General features: G+C 38.8%; 1 protein-coding gene across 10 annotated transcripts in view; it reads left to right on the forward strand.

Moving 5' to 3' along the window:
* Positions 1–19,146, forward strand: part of WDPCP (WD repeat containing planar cell polarity effector) — a 148,244-nt gene that overhangs the window by 77,969 nt on the left and 51,129 nt on the right. For all 10 annotated transcript variants that reach the window (XR_007903967.1, XR_007903968.1, XM_051783646.1 and 7 more), the window contains 2 exons: positions 1,209–1,397; positions 3,871–3,994. Coding sequence is in view for 8 of the 10 variants with exons in the window: in XM_051783646.1 (XP_051639606.1) it covers positions 1,209–1,397; positions 3,871–3,994 (313 nt within the window). In the remaining 2 variants the exon portion in view is untranslated. The remainder of the gene's footprint in view (positions 1–1,208; positions 1,398–3,870; positions 3,995–19,146) is intronic.

A 19,146-nucleotide genomic window follows, 5' to 3' on the forward strand; every position in this document is an offset into this window, starting at 1 on the left:
CAAAGCATCAGATCTGTATATGCAAGTTCTTAGCAGGTTACTTCTCCTTAAGATATAGTCAGATGTTTTTCTTCACTTTTTATTTTCCTCAATTCTTATTTTGCATCACAAACAGTATTCACAACAACATTTATGAAAGTTGTGTGAGGTATGTTTTATATATATCAGGTCTGCTTTTCTCTGTTATCAGACTTCGTTTTCCCCAGCAAGTTGTATGACTTTAATATCAATATTGAAATTAAGCTTGTTCCCTTTCTCATCAGAACATTTTCCTTAAAATTAATTTTTACAAACAAGATCAGAATATAAATTGGGAAAATAAAAAAAAACCACATTATGTTTTCATTTAAAGAGAAGGAAAAAATAAATTTATTCTGGTCTCTTTCTAATATTTGGAGGAGTAGTGATAAAGAATATCAGAGTGAGCAAGACTTGCTAAAATGCCATGTGTGACCTATGTTACATGATCATTTGGCTAGTCAGAGACAATAAATAACATTACTTTCTGCAGCATTTCAGACATCTTTTCTGCTCAGAATCTGAGATCTGCAAGTCAAGAAGCATTCTTCTGGCAAACTTGTTCTTGGTTTCGTGTACAACTGTAATTCAAAGGTCTCTAGGTGTTGATAACTCCGTGACATCCCCTCACAGTAAAAATGCTTCACTTAGAGAATATTACCAAGCTAGAGGTAGGTTCCAGAGCCGTCACAGTGTGGAGACTGATTGAGTAACAGTTACTTTGAAGTTGGAGCTGCTGTACACTTGTATACACAGGTACCTTTGTGTGACACAAATGCTGGGGTTCAGTGTTCTTCAGCAGTATTTCCCTACAGAAAGGAGATACTGTGAAATTTAATTTATTACCCACCATACAGTAGTGATAAACTGTGAATAAACTTTTCCTACCATGTCTAAAACAAACTTCATTACATGATGTTGTCACCAGTGAGTTTTGGCTGCATTCGCTCGACCTCCATGTATGAAATTAACTGATGATTTTTCTCTGCTGTCCAAAACATGCTCAGCCTAAATATACCAAGATATGAAGGAGCTACCTCGTGTAAAAATTTAATACTGAAACCCATCAACTTACTTTTAAACAGTGGCAATTATTTTTAACTGTGCTGAAAAGTAGTCAGCTACTGTTTTACATACTCTATATCAAAGTATAAACCCACTATCTTTGGTTTTAATATTTCCTGTTAAAGGTGTGATCACAAGAGGACAACTGGGCCTTGTGGAAATTATCCACCAGTACATTCGTTATGATGAGATACACGAGGCAATTAATGTCCTGAACACCATGAACTGGAACACAATGGGTCATCAGTGCTATATCTGCTTGAGTGCCATTTGCAACCACCTTCTTAGACAAAAGCTTACACCAGACAGGGAAGGTAAGAGACTGCTTATATTTCTAATGTATTTTTGTGATCTCTTTTTAATTCATGTGTGGATTATGACAATATATTTATTGACCATATAAAGAAGACAATAGTGAGTATCCGGACAGCCAGATTATGGTGCTTCATAATCATAATCAAGTAATTTCAATAAAATCTGGGCTAATGTGTTAACTACATTTTAGTTTGTATCAATAGTGATACTAAAATAATGCATATTTTAATATACATATGCTATAGGCATTAATATATAGCATTAGCATATATATTCTGTAACTTCACTGCATTCTATAAATGTAGCTTATGTTACAGACAAACAGTACTGGATTGAATTGTTTGTTATATGTACATGCTGAGACAGCACCAACTTAAGGAGGGATGTTTTTCTGCAACAGGGACAAGAGATTTTAGTATGTTTTTTAAGGTGCTTTTGAAGGGTCATTCTTTCATTACAAGATACAAAGTCTTTGAATACACTATCCTCTGCTGCCTCCTTTAGGATTAAAGCACTTGTCCTCACTGTAATCTGGCCCCCTGCAGTAGTAGCTGGGGTCCCTCACAAGAAATTATGAATTTTAGGTTTAGCCCCATCTCTGCTGAGGCCTGTTGTGATGCCTTCCTCTTGATTTGCTGTCTATCTTGAAACTCAATAGACTTCAAGATTTGATGTGCCTCGATTTAGTGAAGGTGTTATCCTCCAGTCTAGCAGGCAGACAGCTGGACACCAGGCATCTTTTGTAGCAAGAAAGAATACTTAGGATTCTGGCATGTTTGATGATAGAAAAACTCCAAGGTGTCCTACATCGCAGCCAAGCCATCAGCTATCCCATTTTGTGGGATATGATTTTAAAAAAATCTCTGCATTGCAAACATGACATGTTGATTCTAAATAAAACATGCTTTGAAAAGGACTTGTGAGAAGGGCTGAGCGTGAAACTCTTCTAAAAATATGTACATTATAAACAGATGTTTGTGTGTTTTCCCCCCATGCAGCTCCCTAACACTATTTGCAGCAGAAAGAATTTTATTCCATCCAGGAGTTATTCAATCTGAATCTAACAAATTTGGCATGGTAATTTGTTTTCTTTTTTATTAGCAAAACCCAGTGGGGCCTTTTATTTATAGTGATGGGGCAGTTATCTCTGAGATCTTTATCCTGCCTTCAACATCAAGCTGGGCTATCTGATGAATCTATAACTGTGATAGTGGTTACTCATATTCCATGTCGGTTGAAATGTTTCAGAAGTACAAAACATGCTGTCAAGAAAACAGCAATGGCAAGAGAGTATGTCTTGTTTTTCTATTTTAATCTAAATTGACTGCTGCTTTGAAAGAAAATACCTTTAAAGTTCGACTTATCTTACTATCTAGATTTAGGATAACACAAAACTAGTTTACTAACAGTTTACCTGTGTTACTAACACAGTACTACTAGCTGATTTAGTGCTATCAAGCTAATAAAGTAAAATATAACTACGCTCGGAAGAAAAAACCCATTATTACAAAATACAGAAATGCCTAGTCCAAACAAACATTAATAACAGCGAATCGATGAGATTTTATTTGCCTAATGAGACAACATGTTATATTTTCCTTTTAAAGCAATGTTAGTATATAGCAAATAAATATATAGTAAATTCTCCCTATTCTGCCTAGAAGGCCTTGTACTATGTTGTTAACTCTCAAGCAAAATTCACATAGCATAAATATTATTGATCATTAAATTTCCTTTCAGCTAAGCATGTGGGACACAGAAGTGTACTGTGTATTTACTTGCATTATTTATAATTTTGTATTAAAAAATTGTAGGAAAATGCCTAAGAGCTTGAGCTGTGGAGTATATCAGTCAGAAAATATTTAAAGCAGAGAGAACTTGTGTAACAAAAGGGTTTTATTTTATTGATTACAAGGGAGGTTATCCTGTTTCTCACCACTACATGCTGTCAAACCTCTAGGGTTTTTAGACCCTTTTATCTAAAATTTTTAAAGAACCGTGGGTTCAAGGAGGTTCCTTTAGACCTCAAGGCCATCACAAGGAGGGTTTTGTTACCTGCTGACCTAACACAATAATCCCTGAAAAACCGAACTCCCTTGTTGTTTGCCTAAGAGGACAAAGATGATTTGAGCTAATTGAGAGTTCATCTCTACTGGACAATCTTGTTCAGACTGTATTACTCTTATGAGTCACTTTTAGTTGTAGGCTGCTGGTGAGATCTTGATGTGTTATAGACTTCATTATCCTTTTGATGGCTTTTATTGCTCAAAGTCCTTGTCAGCTCTGCCTCAAAGTGAAAGTTTATATGCCCATTTGTGTTTGTACAATCTGTCATATTTTAATTTCGTCTGTCCTACAACAACATCACGTTTCATCGGTGTTTGAGGAGTTTGACTGACTGCAAACATGAGCAACCTGTTGTAATTGAAACTAATTCACTTGCTTCATTGCTGCTGTGTTTGAACTCCACAGCACAGCTTGAGGCAAGCCTTGGAACCTTTTATGCACCAACAAGACCCCTCTTGGATACAACTGTGCTGGAGTACAGGGACCCAATCAGCAGATACGCAAGAAGGTTCTTCCACCACCTGCTCAGGTGAATGACAGTTTCAACTTCTATCAGCTTAAAATTAATTGCATATTTCAATAACTGCCTACTTTAATGTGGTTAACATTTTCCAAGAGGACCACCCCTGACAAAAATGCATTCATTGTTAATGTTTGTTTAACTTGCACTTTGGTCCCTTCAAATAGAGTATTTCAGATAAAGTGCTATTCAGAGCTCTTCTGTCATCAGTACACTTAAAATGAATCACCCTTTCCCTTTTAGCTTGATAGAGAAAAGAAAACATGCTTATGAGAGATTGATATTCAATAACTACTTTTAGATTAGCTATTGAAAGAGCTTACAAACTTGGAGAAAACCTTGCTAGAACACAAAAGAATGCTGCATGATCCAAGACATTCCTATCTCTGCACCACTGAAATCTGAGCATTTTGTTATTCTTACCTTTAAAGTTCTCATATATAAATTCATGTCCCAGTAATTTTCAGTAAATTTTCAGTGACATTCCTGTAAGAGGAGAAAATGAAATGTTGAATTTGTCTGTAAATTATATAAAATCATGGAATGATTTGGGTTGGAAAGGACCTTAAAGATCATGTAGTTCAACCCCCTCACTACCGTGGACAGGGACACCTTCCACTAGACCAGGCTGCTCAATGGCCCATCCAGCCTGGCCCTGAACAGTGCCAAGGTTAGGACATCCACAGCTTCTTTGGGCAACCTGTTCCAAGTGCCTCACCAACCTCACAGTAAAGAATTTCTTCCTTGTATCTAACCTAAATTTCCCCTCTTTCAAGTTGTACCCATTATTCCTTGTCCTATCACTACAGTTCCTGACAGAAAGTCCCTCTCTGTCTTCCCTGTAGACACCCTTCGAATACTGGAAGGTTGCTATAGGGTCTCCACACAACCTTCTCTTCTCCGGGCTGAACAGCCTCAACTTTTTCAATCTGTCTTCTTAAGGGAGCTGCTCTTACCTTAGATAATACCAAATTCAGCTAGAATTTATAGTGCATTGGTTTATTGTTTTATTTTTCCTTCAAAATAAAAGTCAATAGCTTGAATTTCAAACAGTTATCAATATGCAGCAGTTTAACCTGTTCAGTTGTTCAACAACAACTATAGCTGAAGCATTCCCTCTGATAATTATCCAGTGGATGAAAATAAGGATGAATCACCTTCTGAAAGACACAATGTTTGTAACACCTTGTTGAGGGGTAGACATAGTGAAAAGACGTACAGTGAACCCTTTTTTAGTGATTCATTCAGATTGTATACATTGTCTGCATAGGCTAAGCTAGGAGCTGCAAGTTACTTTGACAGTACAGTGTGCTTTTTTTCAAATCTTAAAGCAAAATATTTTATATTGTCTTCTGCACTTTGAGTCTGAAGAGGATCATCTTACTGGTAAACGGAACCATTCCAGTGGGGAAATTATTCCAAATAGATGAATGCTCCAATATTTACATAACATGCACCAGCCTTTCACTGGAGTTTTCCTAATACTCGTGGCCACAACAGTGGGCACAAACTCTGCTGTTGCCTTTCTCCTAGAAACCAGCAGGGAAGATCTGTTGCGGCAATGGCCAACTTGTGGTGGCTGTGGGCCAGTTGCCTGCGGAGGACAGATGCAGAAAGAATGCCTTGGAGATTGCTGAGAGGTGTAACTACAGTGCTCTTACATCTGCCAGAGAAAGGTGTATTCCCTCTGACTCAGGGTTTGCTTCCAAGTGCTAGCAGGCATGCAGAGGCATGGGGCCCCAGCTAAGCTGCCAGCCCTTGGGGCTGCTGAGTGCAGCTGAAACACTGACTCAACCTTCCTAAAACAAGAACCTTCACTGTCAGAATGCTGCCTGGACAACGTGGGGCACAGGCAGGAGGTGTGCAGAAGAGTATTTTACCTCCACCATAAAGCAGTGCTTGAAAAATCTACAGTTGTGGCAATTTTGGGAAAAATGTGTGCTATTTTGCTGTTTTCCTGTTGTCAAAGGGATTTGTATTCAGCTGAATCAAAGTGATAGGATCGTGTGATTGCTGCAGAACAGATGGTAATGCTTAAAGCTTATCTCAGAAGACATAATCTAAGTACAAAATTAAATGTTCAAATACGGGAGATTTATCTGATAGAAAGCAAAGAAATGATGTTCAGAGCTGATCATTATTGCATTAAAGTGGCTGTGCCTTAATTGGTGTTTATTTCCTTTTAGATGTTTTCTTCAGTGACTAGAATGATTTGAATGTAGGCTAAGCAGAGAAAACTATAGATTTGTTGAGGAATGGCAAACCATGGTTCTGGGTGAGTGAATGCCATCCAGGCATGATGCAATGTCTAGGAGGATCATAGGGAGGCACAATGCTCACTAATTCAGGCACATGGAAGTTGCAGCTGCTGCTGTTACATCTGTCAGTGAGAAGCCAGCAAGACAAACCACTTCTGCCAGACTGCATTTTGAGTTGTAGGTTCAGAACAGGAGGAAAAGTGAGAAGACAATTATTTTCTTGCCCTTTTGGGTCAGCATGTTAAACCCCTGAGGACACTGAAAATGGAGAGTTCCTCCCACTACCTGTTTGTCAGAGACAGTGGCTGTTTCAGGGAGTCGGGAAGCCCACATTTTAAGTCAGTTGTATGCTCTCTGTCTCAATCCTTGTCATTCCAAAATGTTGGAAGTCAAGGAGACAAGGCAGAAGGCCAGCTTGACTGAGCAGGGATCTTCTTTTGGAGATAAGGCAAAAAAGGAAGGTGTATGCCCAGTGGAAGCAAGGTCATGTGACATGAAAGAAATACAGAGATGCTGCTCACCACTGTAGAGAGAAAATGTGTGTGGCTAAAGCTCAGTTGGAGTTGAAGCTGGACAGAACTGGGGAGGACAATTAGAAGAGTTTTTTTAAATACATTAATGGCAAATAGTGCAGAAATAACATCAGCCTGTTACAGGGTGAGGATGGTCGCCTCACAAACAGGGACATAGACAAGGCAGAGATGTTTAGTGCATTCTTTATCTCTGTCTTCAACACTGATGATGAACTAGGGGGGGTCCAAGTGCCCTGAGCTGGAAGACCATTCCAGTGAGAATTATAAACTCCAAGTTGAACCTGAAGTTGTGTTGCACCTGCTGATTGAGGTGGTTCCCAACAAATCTATGGGGCCTGATGGGATTCATCTGAGAATATTCAAAGAGCTGGCTGGTGTCATTATGAGGCCTCTCTCGGGTTTTGAACTGTCTTGGAAATCCAGAGAGGTCCCAGTTGACTGGAAGCTGGCTAACATTGTCCCAGTTTTCAAGAAGGGCAAGAAGGATGACCCTGGAAACTACAGGCCTGTCGGTCTCGCTTCAGTGACTGGAAAATTATGGAGAAGATAATTCTGGAAGGTAGTGACAAACACCTGAAGGACAACATAGTCATTAGTCACAGCCAGCACAGCTTCATGAGGGGAAAGTCCTGCTTGTCAAACTGATTTTCTTTTAAGACAAGGTAACCCACCTGCTTGATCCAAGGAAGACAGTTGATATAATCTTTTTGGATTTCAGTAAAGCTTTAAAGCTTTTGATACCATTTCTCCCATTCCTCAAGGGAGGTAATTGTCCCACTCTGCTCTGCATGAGTGTGGCCTCACCTCGAATATTGTGTGCAGTTTCGGTCACCACAATATAAGAAAGATATTAAGCTATTAGAGAGTGTCCAAAGGAGGGCAACAAAGATGGTGAAGGGCCTTGAGGGGAAGCCTTATAAGGAGCATCTGAGGTCACCTGGTCTGTTCAACCTGGAGAAGAAGAGACTGAGGAGAGACCTCATTGCAGTTACAACTTCCTCATGAGAGGAAGCGGAGGGGCAGGTACTGATCTCTTCTCTCTGGTGACCAGTGACAGGACCCAAGGGAATGGCCTGAAGTTTTGTTAGGAGAAGTTTAGGCTGGATATTAGGAAAAGGTTTTTCACCCAGAGGGTGGTTGGGCACTAGAACAGGCTCCCCAGGGAAGTGGTCACAACACCAAGGCTGACAGAGATCAGAAAGCGTTTGGACAGGGTATGATTCTTGAAGCTGTCCTGTGCAGGACCAGGAGTTGGACTTCGATGATCCTAGTGTATCCTTTCCAATTCAGGATATTCTGTGGTTCTACGATATGATTTATTCACTTATTTACCCTTATTCATTTAGCACTGAGTGCATGCAGGCTTATTACAAATAGCTAATGAATCTCTTCAGAGTGGATTTTTTTGTTACAACAGATGTGTTTGCATGACCAAACAAGAAGACTTGAATGCAGAAGCCCTGTAAACTGCCAATGCCAACTTGATGCAGCACTAAGGGAACATTTTGTTACTCCCGTATGAGCATGAGGAAACAAAAGCAAAGTGATCACTTTGTACCATATTGCAGCAAGAAGTAGAAGACACATAATGCTTCCTAAATTATGTGCGGTAAAATTATGGCCGATATTCAAAAACTGTTTCTTGGCATAGAGTAATGCCTTCTGCAATTCATTTTGGCTTCAGAGAAAGCAAGCAGCAAATGCACAGAAGTTAAATCTGGTGGATAAGGAACGAAGGAGAGAAACTCAGAGGTTTGGTAGGAAGAGTGAGGGAAGGAAGTGAGGTTATGAGCATGAGTAGAAGAGAAGGCATTGGGGATGAAGGCCTAAAGGCAGGCATGGCGATGTACAGTGTCCTTCAAAGAGAGCAGAGTGGGAATACAGAGCAAAATAGGGGAAGACAGCTTAGGATATGTGTGGTGGGCTATAGAAGAGACCAGACACATTGAGGGATGGACAGGGAAGGGTGGAGTCTTGCATACAAGATTAAAACATTAAAACACTTAAATATTTCTAGATCTAAATCTGAAAAATGTTCATATAAACAAAAGTCTTCACCCCCCTCTCCAGCTTTCCTTTGAATGCCCCACCAATCTGCCTTAAGCCTTTTCTAGAAGGACCCACTCTGGAGGGAGAAGTATTAGTTCATTCTACATGCTGAGACAATCTTTGACCTGCCTGCTGAGTCTGCCAAAAAGGTGCCAGTTATTGTTGTACTTTTAAAGATGTGAGTGTCTGTATTTACTAGAATTGAGAAATACGGTTACCTGTTCAGAAAGGCTATCCTCACCTAGCCATGTGCCAGTGATTTTAATCGCTACTGTAGGCTGGAAGGTTGTACATCCAGTTGCAAATGACTGGAGACGTGCATTTTCACATTATCACTGACATTATAGGCTAGCTATTTTCCTACCATCAGCGAGATAAGTTTCTAGAAAACAGTGGATGCAGCAATGGTAGGTTCCCTCTTTAGGTATCAGGCACTTTAGAAAGAAGATGCTCCATCCAGCCTGCGATGGGCAAAGGAACACTGACAGCGTGACTGAAACAGATCACAATTAGGAGGAGGGAAAACGCTTTGCAATATGTTCGACACTGCCACCTTTTTTGTGTATGCATCATTACAAAAGCTAAGTTCTTAAATTTGCAAACCATGCAGCATCTGCAGCTTCCACTAAAATAGAAGCTTAGAGCTTTACAGGTATAGGCCCTGAATGTAGAATGTGGAATACCTCCAAAAACAGGCGTTCGGGATACAAAATTAAAATTAAAGGCCTCTTAATTATATGCCGGGGATCCATTACAACAGTATTTACGGAATGGATAATTATTTTCACTCTAAATTCTTATCTATAATTAAAAAATACAGGAACTGAATTACAAGAACAGAAATGTATCTTAGGTGTTCCTTGCCACTTCAGTAGCACTCTGGTATTTTATTATGATGTCACTGCTTATAATAATATAACGCATTATATCATTATGTAAAATGTTGAGCAGAGATGGATTTATTGGGAAGCCTTGGGGAGCTGTAACCTCCTTGCCTCCACCCTTTTGCTACGTGTATTTGTGTGATGGGGGAGTGGCTGTACAACCTCCTGCCTCTGTCTAACAGCCTCATCTATCCATGTACAAAACATGGAATGGGATGGAATAATTTTTCACTCGTTAACTGTGGCATCGCTGACTCATGGCTTTGCTTCACTCTGATCAAGCATTCGTAAATTGTACTTGTCATATTTTCTAATGCATGAAATTATCTTGTTTGTTTGACACACACACAGAGGCACAAACACCTGCCTGCTCTGTTTTGTTCCATTTTTTGAGTGAGAAAGCAGGGCTAGAAAGTAAAGTCTGCAGCGCAGGAGTTGCAGAATTAAGATGCAACCACAGCTCTGTGGTTCTACTGTGCCCTTTCCTCCTTTGTAATTCTGTTTTTACGTTTGTGAATACTCAGGTTAAGAATTGGGGTTTTTTTCCTACATGGAGAAATACTAAGAGTCAAAATCAATTGGACCTTTCCATCTGATAATTTCATTATGATAATGTGATTTGGGCTTTTTCCCATAGTACAAACATATTTGCCTGCAAACCAAAGCTCTGTTGTAAATAGTAACATAGTGCTTTTGCTTATTTCAAGAGCAAAGTGCAGCTCTGATCACATTCGATGGTAGAATTTTAGATGGATTCATGAAAGATTTTCCTATGCGTGGATCCAAAAATGAGAACCTTCACCATGTTTTTACTGTTACTGTTTCTTCTCCTTCACAAATCTTCTCAGAAGTGTTGTACTCTTCCCAGTGTTCGGTGTTAGATGCTACTAGTTAAATGCAAAAAATTAGCTGCATGTTGTGCAGAACTTTCATAAAGTGATGTGACTTTACACACAGGACTTGATGGAGCTTCTTTGTAAATAAACACTCTTAAAGGAGATGAGAAAGTAGGTGTTCATTAGCATCAGGTGTTCATTAGACCTGCTTTCAGCCAGTACTGGTTTTTATCAATCACTTCACTATTCAAGAGTTATGAAGTGCATTGCTATACTACAAGACATGATGCCTTGACACAGTCAGTTATCATTTAAGTCCAAGACAGCCTTTGAAAAGCTAAAATAAAGCTCTTCTGCCCTGCAGGTACATCACTAATGCAGTACTAACTACCCCTTGGTAAGCAGGTTCCTGTATCACTGCACTGCAATCTGCAAAGTAGACATTCACTGTGAGTATATCCATCCTAAACAGGACCCTAAATCAAAGGTGAAAAAGATGCCTCAGCTCCATAGGAATAGTTTCCAATCCCGTCTGCTGCCATCTGTATGGAACTGAGAGCCAGAGTGAGCAAAGAGCTTTTATGATCCTTTTTAAGAGCACCCTAGAAGTAGAATCTATAATTATATTGGTACATAGTGTGTCACGAAATATGTATAAACATTAATGATGACATGGTTGAGGACTAAGAATGTCTTTTATATTCATAAGGTAACCTATTAGGCATTAAATTATGCCTTCAGATAAAATGACCACTGATGTCAGTCAGGTTCTCTATGGTGGCCACATGAACAGAATTCATCTCTATGGGAGTAAGTTCAGTAGCAGCATTTTGACTAAAGTAGCACCTTCTGGAGAGGACTTTGAAGAGTCATTTTTTATTATCTTTTGAAAATGATCAAAACCAAAGGTTTTCATATTACCATGGGACTGATAAATGAGAATTTATATTGCTGTGATGGAACTACACATGAAAAGATTCCCCTGGTCATGCTTCTTGACCTGTTTTAGAAACAAGAAATAAAGGCACCTATTTAATGCAACTAAGTTATTTTTGCAGTTAAAGAGGTTAAATATCTCAGTAGAAGTTTAGAATGTCCTATGTAGTTAATGATTTTTTTTTTCTTAAACCAGCTCCAACACAGTTTTCAATTTCAAGCAGATACTTTGATGCTACAGGAATAGCTCTAGGATTTAATTCTCTAGTGATGATTACAATGTTAGAAATATTGAGAAAAACATTGGAGTGGGGGGATAACAAATGATATGACATAATTGCTTGAGAACAAAATTCCATGAAGATAAACCACAAGAAATACCTGTCAGAGGTTTGCTCCTCAACCTAATGAAAGAGATTGCTTGGAGCATGGGAATAATGGCCCCTTCCATACCCTTGGAGCAGTCCCAGAGCTGCTTTATAGCAGTCTCATTTCACACAGCCACCAGCAGATGCTGTGTGGTGGCCCAGAGTGCCAGAAGTCCTCCAGTTCTCTGCTACGTCCCCACCCATGGGACTGCACTAGAAAAAAGGAACACAGAGTAGCTGTGCTGGGCTGATGTAGTTTGTGCCAAACCTATTCCCACGTGCTGGTTAATCTGACTTTGATATTGCTACTTTCAGAAGCTGAGCCCACATCGAGACCACTGTTGTGTTGTGTTGTGTAACTGATAATCTGCCCTCATAAGGTGGCTTTTTCCTGCTGTACCAGCTGTGCAGTTTCCCTGAAACCTTACAGGCTTTGGATATACATTGAGAGCAGAAACAATGCAAATACACCATATTCATGGACAGAAAAAATCAAGAATTTGTTCTTAACAACACATCACCCTTGAGCAGCTGCTGTAAATCAGCCTCAGCCTTTGCAGGTTATCAGTTACTCCCTCCCCATCAAGTCCACCTAGTCACTAATAGTATCTCCTTTTGGAATGACACTCAAAAATCTAATTTGAGGTCCTGGCTGAGAACTGAATTTAAGATTTATTTTTTTTCCTTGAAGTCTTTCCAAACTATTTCATGTCACATCTCTTTACCAAGATACTTCTTCTCCATTCATCTTCAGAGTCCTCCTGAGCCCCACCCTGAGCCTTCCCTTTACTGTATATGGATCATCTGGCAACATTCTGTTTTGAACTCAGCTCATCAGATCAGACTTTTCTCCCACTCTCTCAGCCTTTTTTTTCTGACTTTTCTCCCAGTTCCATCCAGTGCCCTCCAGGAATTGCTAACTGAATAGTCAGGCAGCCCTAGGCTTTCTGTCTTCAAATGCAGGTCTGCCTTTTATGGTTCCTCAGAACCAAAGAGCCTGCCAAGGAAAGAACACCATAAGGAAAATTTAGAACAAAAATCAGCGGTAGTCAATTGTCCAATAACTGGATGTAGTGTCTTGGGGGTGCACTTCACCTCTCATGACTTAATGTAGAATTTATATGTCTCACATGCTCATCTAGTCTTGCTCTGTAGTTAGTATAAAGACATGGGCACCCAAAGGTTGAGTAATCCCATCGAAGGGAGATCTCTAAGATAAGCGTGAAGAATCAAACGTCAGTGCCTATCAATTAACTATAAAAGAAGCCTCCCTAATTAGCTTAAATTAGCCATGTAAAGGTAAGCTGTTTGAAGATAAATGGAATGATTTGCACTGTAAATGTCTAGCTCCTGTATCACATTATTACTGGCCAGTTAACAGAAAAATCTTAGATGCTCAGATGGTTTCTGTAATGGAAGGAGAGAGGCAGAAAGGCAAGCAAAATATGTATAAAGAAAGGTTTACAAAAAGCAGATAGGCATGCCAATCTCTTTAAAAATCTCCTTTTGACCAACTGGCCAAGATAGGAAAGAATGGAGATGTTTCTTAGTTTACACTGGTAAGTACTGAAGTATCAGTAAGAGAGATTATACTAGAGATAGATAAACAGTAATATATGACCAGGACTAGGTAAAATTAATTCAAAATTTCTAGAGGTAGTCAAGCATAAAACATCTGAAATACACACTGTGGTGTATAACCTCTTATTTAGAATGACCTTAGCACCTCAGGACAGGAACATGGAAAATATTAAGTCAGTTTTCAAAACATCCTGGAGAGACCTTGAAGAACTATAGCCCTGTAAGTCCAGACTCTGTACCGATGAAATTAGTAGAAACTATATTTTAAAAATAATGTGAACATACAGACAAATAACGTTGTACTGGGGGAGAGTCAGCAGGATTTATGTAAAGGCAAGTCATGTCTTAAAACTCAGAATTCTTTGATGTCGGCAATCATGTCAGTAATAGATATCCAGCTGCTACTGATGAAAGTTTGACCATTGAAGACCTTTTTGGAAGGTCTCCCACCAAAATGTCTTAAAGAAGCTAAGCTGCCACAGGATAAGAGGAAAGCTTCCCTTTCATAGATAAGTAATTCATTAAAAGGTAAGAAACGGAGTAAGAGTAAATGGTCAGTCGTCATGGAGGTCACCAATGGAAATTATAAGCATAGCAGATCTATACTTATAAGTAGCCTGGCAAAGGAGCAAATAGTGAGGTGCTAGCATTTGCTAATGATACTAAATTATTAACACCAGCGAAGATACGACCTGCTGTGAAGAACAGCAAAAGGGCTTCACAGGATTCAGTGACATAGTGTCAAAATTGAAGATGAAATTAAATATAAGTAAATTCAAAGTGAAGCACATGGTGTGTGTGACTCCAAACTTCGTGTATAAAATGATACAGTCTGAGCTCAATATTATTCTGGAAGAAGAATTTTGGTCTTAGAACTCTACAACTATAAAATACTCAGTTCATTGCTCAGCAGAAGTACAAAAAGCAAATTGCCTGCTAGGAATTCTTAGAAAAGGACTAGACAACAAAACAGTGAACTTCAGTTCACCTGAATTTTGTGTGTTGTTTTGGCGTCCCATAATCTGTAAAAGGATATAGTAGAACTCAAAAAGGTCTAGGAAGGGCAGCCAGGATGATTAAAGGCATGAAACAGTTTTAGTGAAAGGAATGACTAAATAGACTAGAACTCCTCAACCTAAAGAAGAGGCAGCTGAGATAGAGATCTATTAAATTGTGAGTGTTAGGGAGGAGCTCAGCAAATGACTGCTCATTGCTGCTTCTAATACAAAAACTAGAGGTCATCAAGCAAAGCTAACACGTGGCAGTTTCAAAATACAGTGATTCTTCACGTAACATGTAATTAAAATATGAACCTCCTTACCACAGGATGTTGTGGATGATAAAATTGTATGTGAGTTCAAAGGCAAGGTTCAGAGAAGAGAAATTCACTGAGGAACGCCAGCCTCGAAACCACCTCTGGCTCAGCAAATCCCTGAATCACAAATTGTTGGAGACTAGGAGACTACTTAGGGAAGTATCACCATATGTTTGCCCTGTTCTTATATTCCCTCCTTGGTGCCCAGCTGATGGCAAGGGATTAGGTCAGGTGTACCTTTGTTCTGAGCACAATGGCTCTTTTACGTTCTGTGTTCTTGGACACGATGCTGTGCAGAAAAAGCATGTCATACTCAGTTGTTTTCCATTTGGTCCCTCAAAAAATGTTCCAAAATTCATACAAAGTTTCAGAGAATTGCTTGTCTGTCTTTCCTGTGGCTGTATTTGCTGTAATTGAGTCGTTGTGGGGGGGAATTTCATGACCATTACCACTGCATTATTTTATTACAAAGAAATAATTTGGCTATTGACAAACTTCGGTAGAAAAAGTAAATATACTCTAATGGATCTGTAACTCAGCAAATGATTCAAAATTTGGCCCTGCACCATGATTCTGTGAGTAGATATTTATCTTCAGGCAACCAGCTTTAGAAAATATCGAGGTAATGTGTTTTCTCTGAGAAGTCTTAGCACTAAAAAAACACATCTTATCCAATGTCAGGCATGAGGGAGAATTGGCCTTGTTCCTCATGGAAAGTCAAGGAGGAAAAGGGTCTGTTCATCTTAACTTTAATACCAAATTTCCATCTGCTGCAGTTGGAAATGGCAGAGATATCACACGTATACAATAGGGATTTATTATAGAGGCAGCAACTCATCCTTAACCACAGCGATGATACTGGGCCTCTGTTATATAGCTGTCTTTAGTGTGTAGACATGCTGATATGTTTGCTCAATAAAACCCAGCTTTCAAGACATACTGTTAAGTTTACATGATCACCAGAGTGAGAGGGATAAAGCTGGAAAAGAAGAAAAGCAGAAGCGAATTAATGCAATAAAGGCTAGGATTTAACAGACAGGGTTGAGTAAAATAAATGTGAAACAACAGGTGTCACTGACTCTTATCAGCATTTTTAATTAACACCTGTTTTTAGCCCAGAGTACTTTGGAAGAGTATGTTGGAGTGTGTCTGTATTTAAAGATAAAGATAGACTGTTGAGGAGTTCCTAAGTAGTGAGAGGTTGGAGGAATGTAGAGGTTTGGGAGTGGGGGGAGCCTGTGTTTGCTGGGTGGGTGTCACTTGCAGCTTAGAGAAACCTGAAGGAAAGCCACTATGATAAAATTGCAAGGTAGGGAAATACTGCTATGGCAACAAAGTATATTCTCTTCAAGGAAAATGAGTATGAAAAAGGAAAAAAGGAGTGTAGAAAATTCAAAGGAAGGACAGATTACAAGAAAAGACAGAATCTAGTTTAAAAAGAAATAAGTTTTAATAGTTTCAATTTATATATTAATATTTTATTATAGTAATAAATTTCTGTTATCCAGACTTTTCTAGCATCTACTGTGGAAAATCTCAGAGGACTTGACAGATATGAAAGAGTTTTGATATGGAAGAATTCTGACTCACAGTAGGAAAAGATTGCTGTTGCTTCCAACAGCCCTATTCTTCAGTGGTCTGTCCTACAAGAACCCAGGCTAAAGTGATTGACCAACATCACATGGAAAGCGTGTGACATAAACATTCACAAAATCAGGATCTTTAAACTAATATTTATTTGGTGTAGGTATGAGGCAGTTCTAGAATGTTAAACTAGTTCTGGTTAATTTGAGCAAATAAACAACGTATCTTTCTTTATACCTAAACCCACTACCTTTTCTAGAATATTTCATATATCTAGACTATTTCTTGCTAAATATGTGCTTTCAGGGTTTAAAAGATCCCTTATTATTAAACTAATTTGTTCAAAAACTAACTTGGTTCACTTGAATATCTGACTCAAAACATAGAAAGCCTGTCCTGAGAAGAAACATGTGTGTTTAAGAGAGTCACCTGAACTATTTCACACAAAAGTACATATAGGTTTCCTAGAGCAGAATATCACCCTGGAAGATAGGAATCACAGGGTAAGATTATTAACTTCTTTTTTATGTTCAGTTTTGGAATGACTTCAAGATTCACATCCAGTTACAGCCCTCAAGGGCTTTCTATGGTCAGAGAGTCATACTGTCTGGCTCCCCTTATTAGCTTTCTCTTTCCTCCTATTTTTTTAATTTGGTTTGCTTGTTTGTTTTCTTGCTTCATACCAGAGGGTACTCTTTGATGTGAAGGGCATTCGGTTCTATGCCCAAAAATCTATTAAGTTATAGGTGGACTTCCTTTAGGTCAGAGATATGTAGTTTGGCAGTATCCTTCAAGTAACAGAAATTTTGGGTGCCTTGAGATAGCTGTATTTTGTATTTGTATATTGTATTTTCTCATGGTTATTCACTCTTACCTGAGACCTATTTGTGTATGACCTTTGAAAGGTTCCACAAGGGATTTCTTTTTAAACAAGTCACTCAGGCCCCAAATCCAGCACTTCACTTAACATGCCCATATTTAGGGCCTACAGAAAATTATAGGTCATAAACTCATACATTAATGCTTTGCTAAATCTGGGCCTGAAGGGATGTATAGATTATACCTGGACAACTTTCAGAGCTCCTGCATCTAAAATACAATTTAGGAGATTATCCCCTTGACTCACATACATATAGACCCAGTGGCTGTTTCTCCATTAGCCTTTGGTGCTCTGCAGCACTTTCTCTTGGTCAGCTTGAGTGTATCTTAGAAGGTAAAAAGGTTTGTGTGTCCTGTTCAAAAGAGCTCATAACCTAAAATCCCAGTAGCATAATAGCAGGAGCTTGGCAAAATAATACTACCAAGCATCTCAGAGGTTCCAATGCATGCATTGATCCTTCTGCCACTTCCCTACTAACTTACAGAATCATTGGTGAATCTCAGCCAATTTAACAGAGGGTAGAAGTCTCAGAAATAAGCAAATGCTTGCAAGTTTTGTGAAAATCAGCAACCAGTTAGGGTTAAATAGAGTGCAGGAGGTTATCTCTGTCCCAGAAAAGCTACAGTGAAAGTTCAGCAGATAGATGTTCTGCCAATCAAGACATGCACTGCTTAACACCAAACAGTGTCCCCATTGCCCCTTGCTCCAACCATTGCTGGGAGGGAGACGAGGATACCCTGCTGGGAAAAGGACAGTGTATTGTCCAGAGTATATTTTGGCAGGGTACCTTGGGAAGAGGAAGGGTTGTTGTGCTGAGGCTGTGTAAGAGAAAGCATAAGATGGGTTCATTGGAGAGTTCCTGGTCTTCAGGCAGAATTCAGTTTTCAACAGCTGTATTATTTAAAATAGAGTATCCTACTGAACTCATTAGGGTGAAATCATATCAGGTTTTGGTTGACTTTTGCTTAAAGTGTTTTGGTTTGGTTTCTTTTCTTATGAAACGTAAGATCTTGATGTATTTATTCCTCTCCAGGAACTCTAAGTACCAGTTTTTCAGCATTCACTATAAAATGCAGGATATAAGTCTTTGACTAATACTATACTTTATACATGACAGATTACAAGCATTCTAAGTCATCAGAATTTTCTGAAAATTTACTTCAAAATATTTCATTAAAGTTCAATAGGATTTCAGTGCTGTCATTGTAAGGATGCGCTGAAGTTACATCGTCTGTACCTGGCTTCATACCACATCCCTATGTTTCATGTGAAATGTGGGAGTCTTTAAGCCCTGGTTTTGTAAATGGGCTCTGAAGCTGTATTCTGATCTGCAGCTACATGCCTAAAGCAGTGGTGTTGTGTTCAACAGCTTGTTGAAAACCAATCTGCCCCCGTTTAAAAATCAACCACTTAGCAACCTAGCCACACACTTTTTGCATTCTTTAACTTGATAATCTCTAATTATTCTGGCTCAGAATTCCAGTGAAATGGGGTTCAGATTAATTTTACGGATGTCATTCTTTATTCTAATATTGTCTAATTTAAAAGGAAAATATTTCAGATAATAACAACATATTTTGAGGGGGAAAAAAAAAGAATGAAAATCATTTCTGTTCCAAAAATTACTGATATGAGAATTTATGGGGAAACAGCTCCTTTTATGAATAATTATTATTATTGAGTTTAAGAAATGGGCAAGATGCCTAGAAATTGAATGAAAGAATGAGCTATTAAATTGAAATATTAAATGAAATAACTGAATTAAAAGTGATCATGTAAACCCAGCAGTAAGTGTTGGGAGCTGTAGCTGATTGAACATATTTTCATCATCTGTTTTGTATGCTTAAATACAATTGCTTGATGTAAGTAAACACTTGATTGATATTCTGAATACTTTAAAATCTGCATATGCATCATGGAATACTGAACAATTAAAA

This window comes from Manacus candei, unplaced genomic scaffold (assembly GCF_025592945.1).
Source record: "Manacus candei isolate 608988 ecotype Guabito, Panama unplaced genomic scaffold, ASM2559294v1 h1tg000017l, whole genome shotgun sequence".
NCBI classification, from domain to species: domain Eukaryota; kingdom Metazoa; phylum Chordata; class Aves; order Passeriformes; family Pipridae; genus Manacus; species Manacus candei.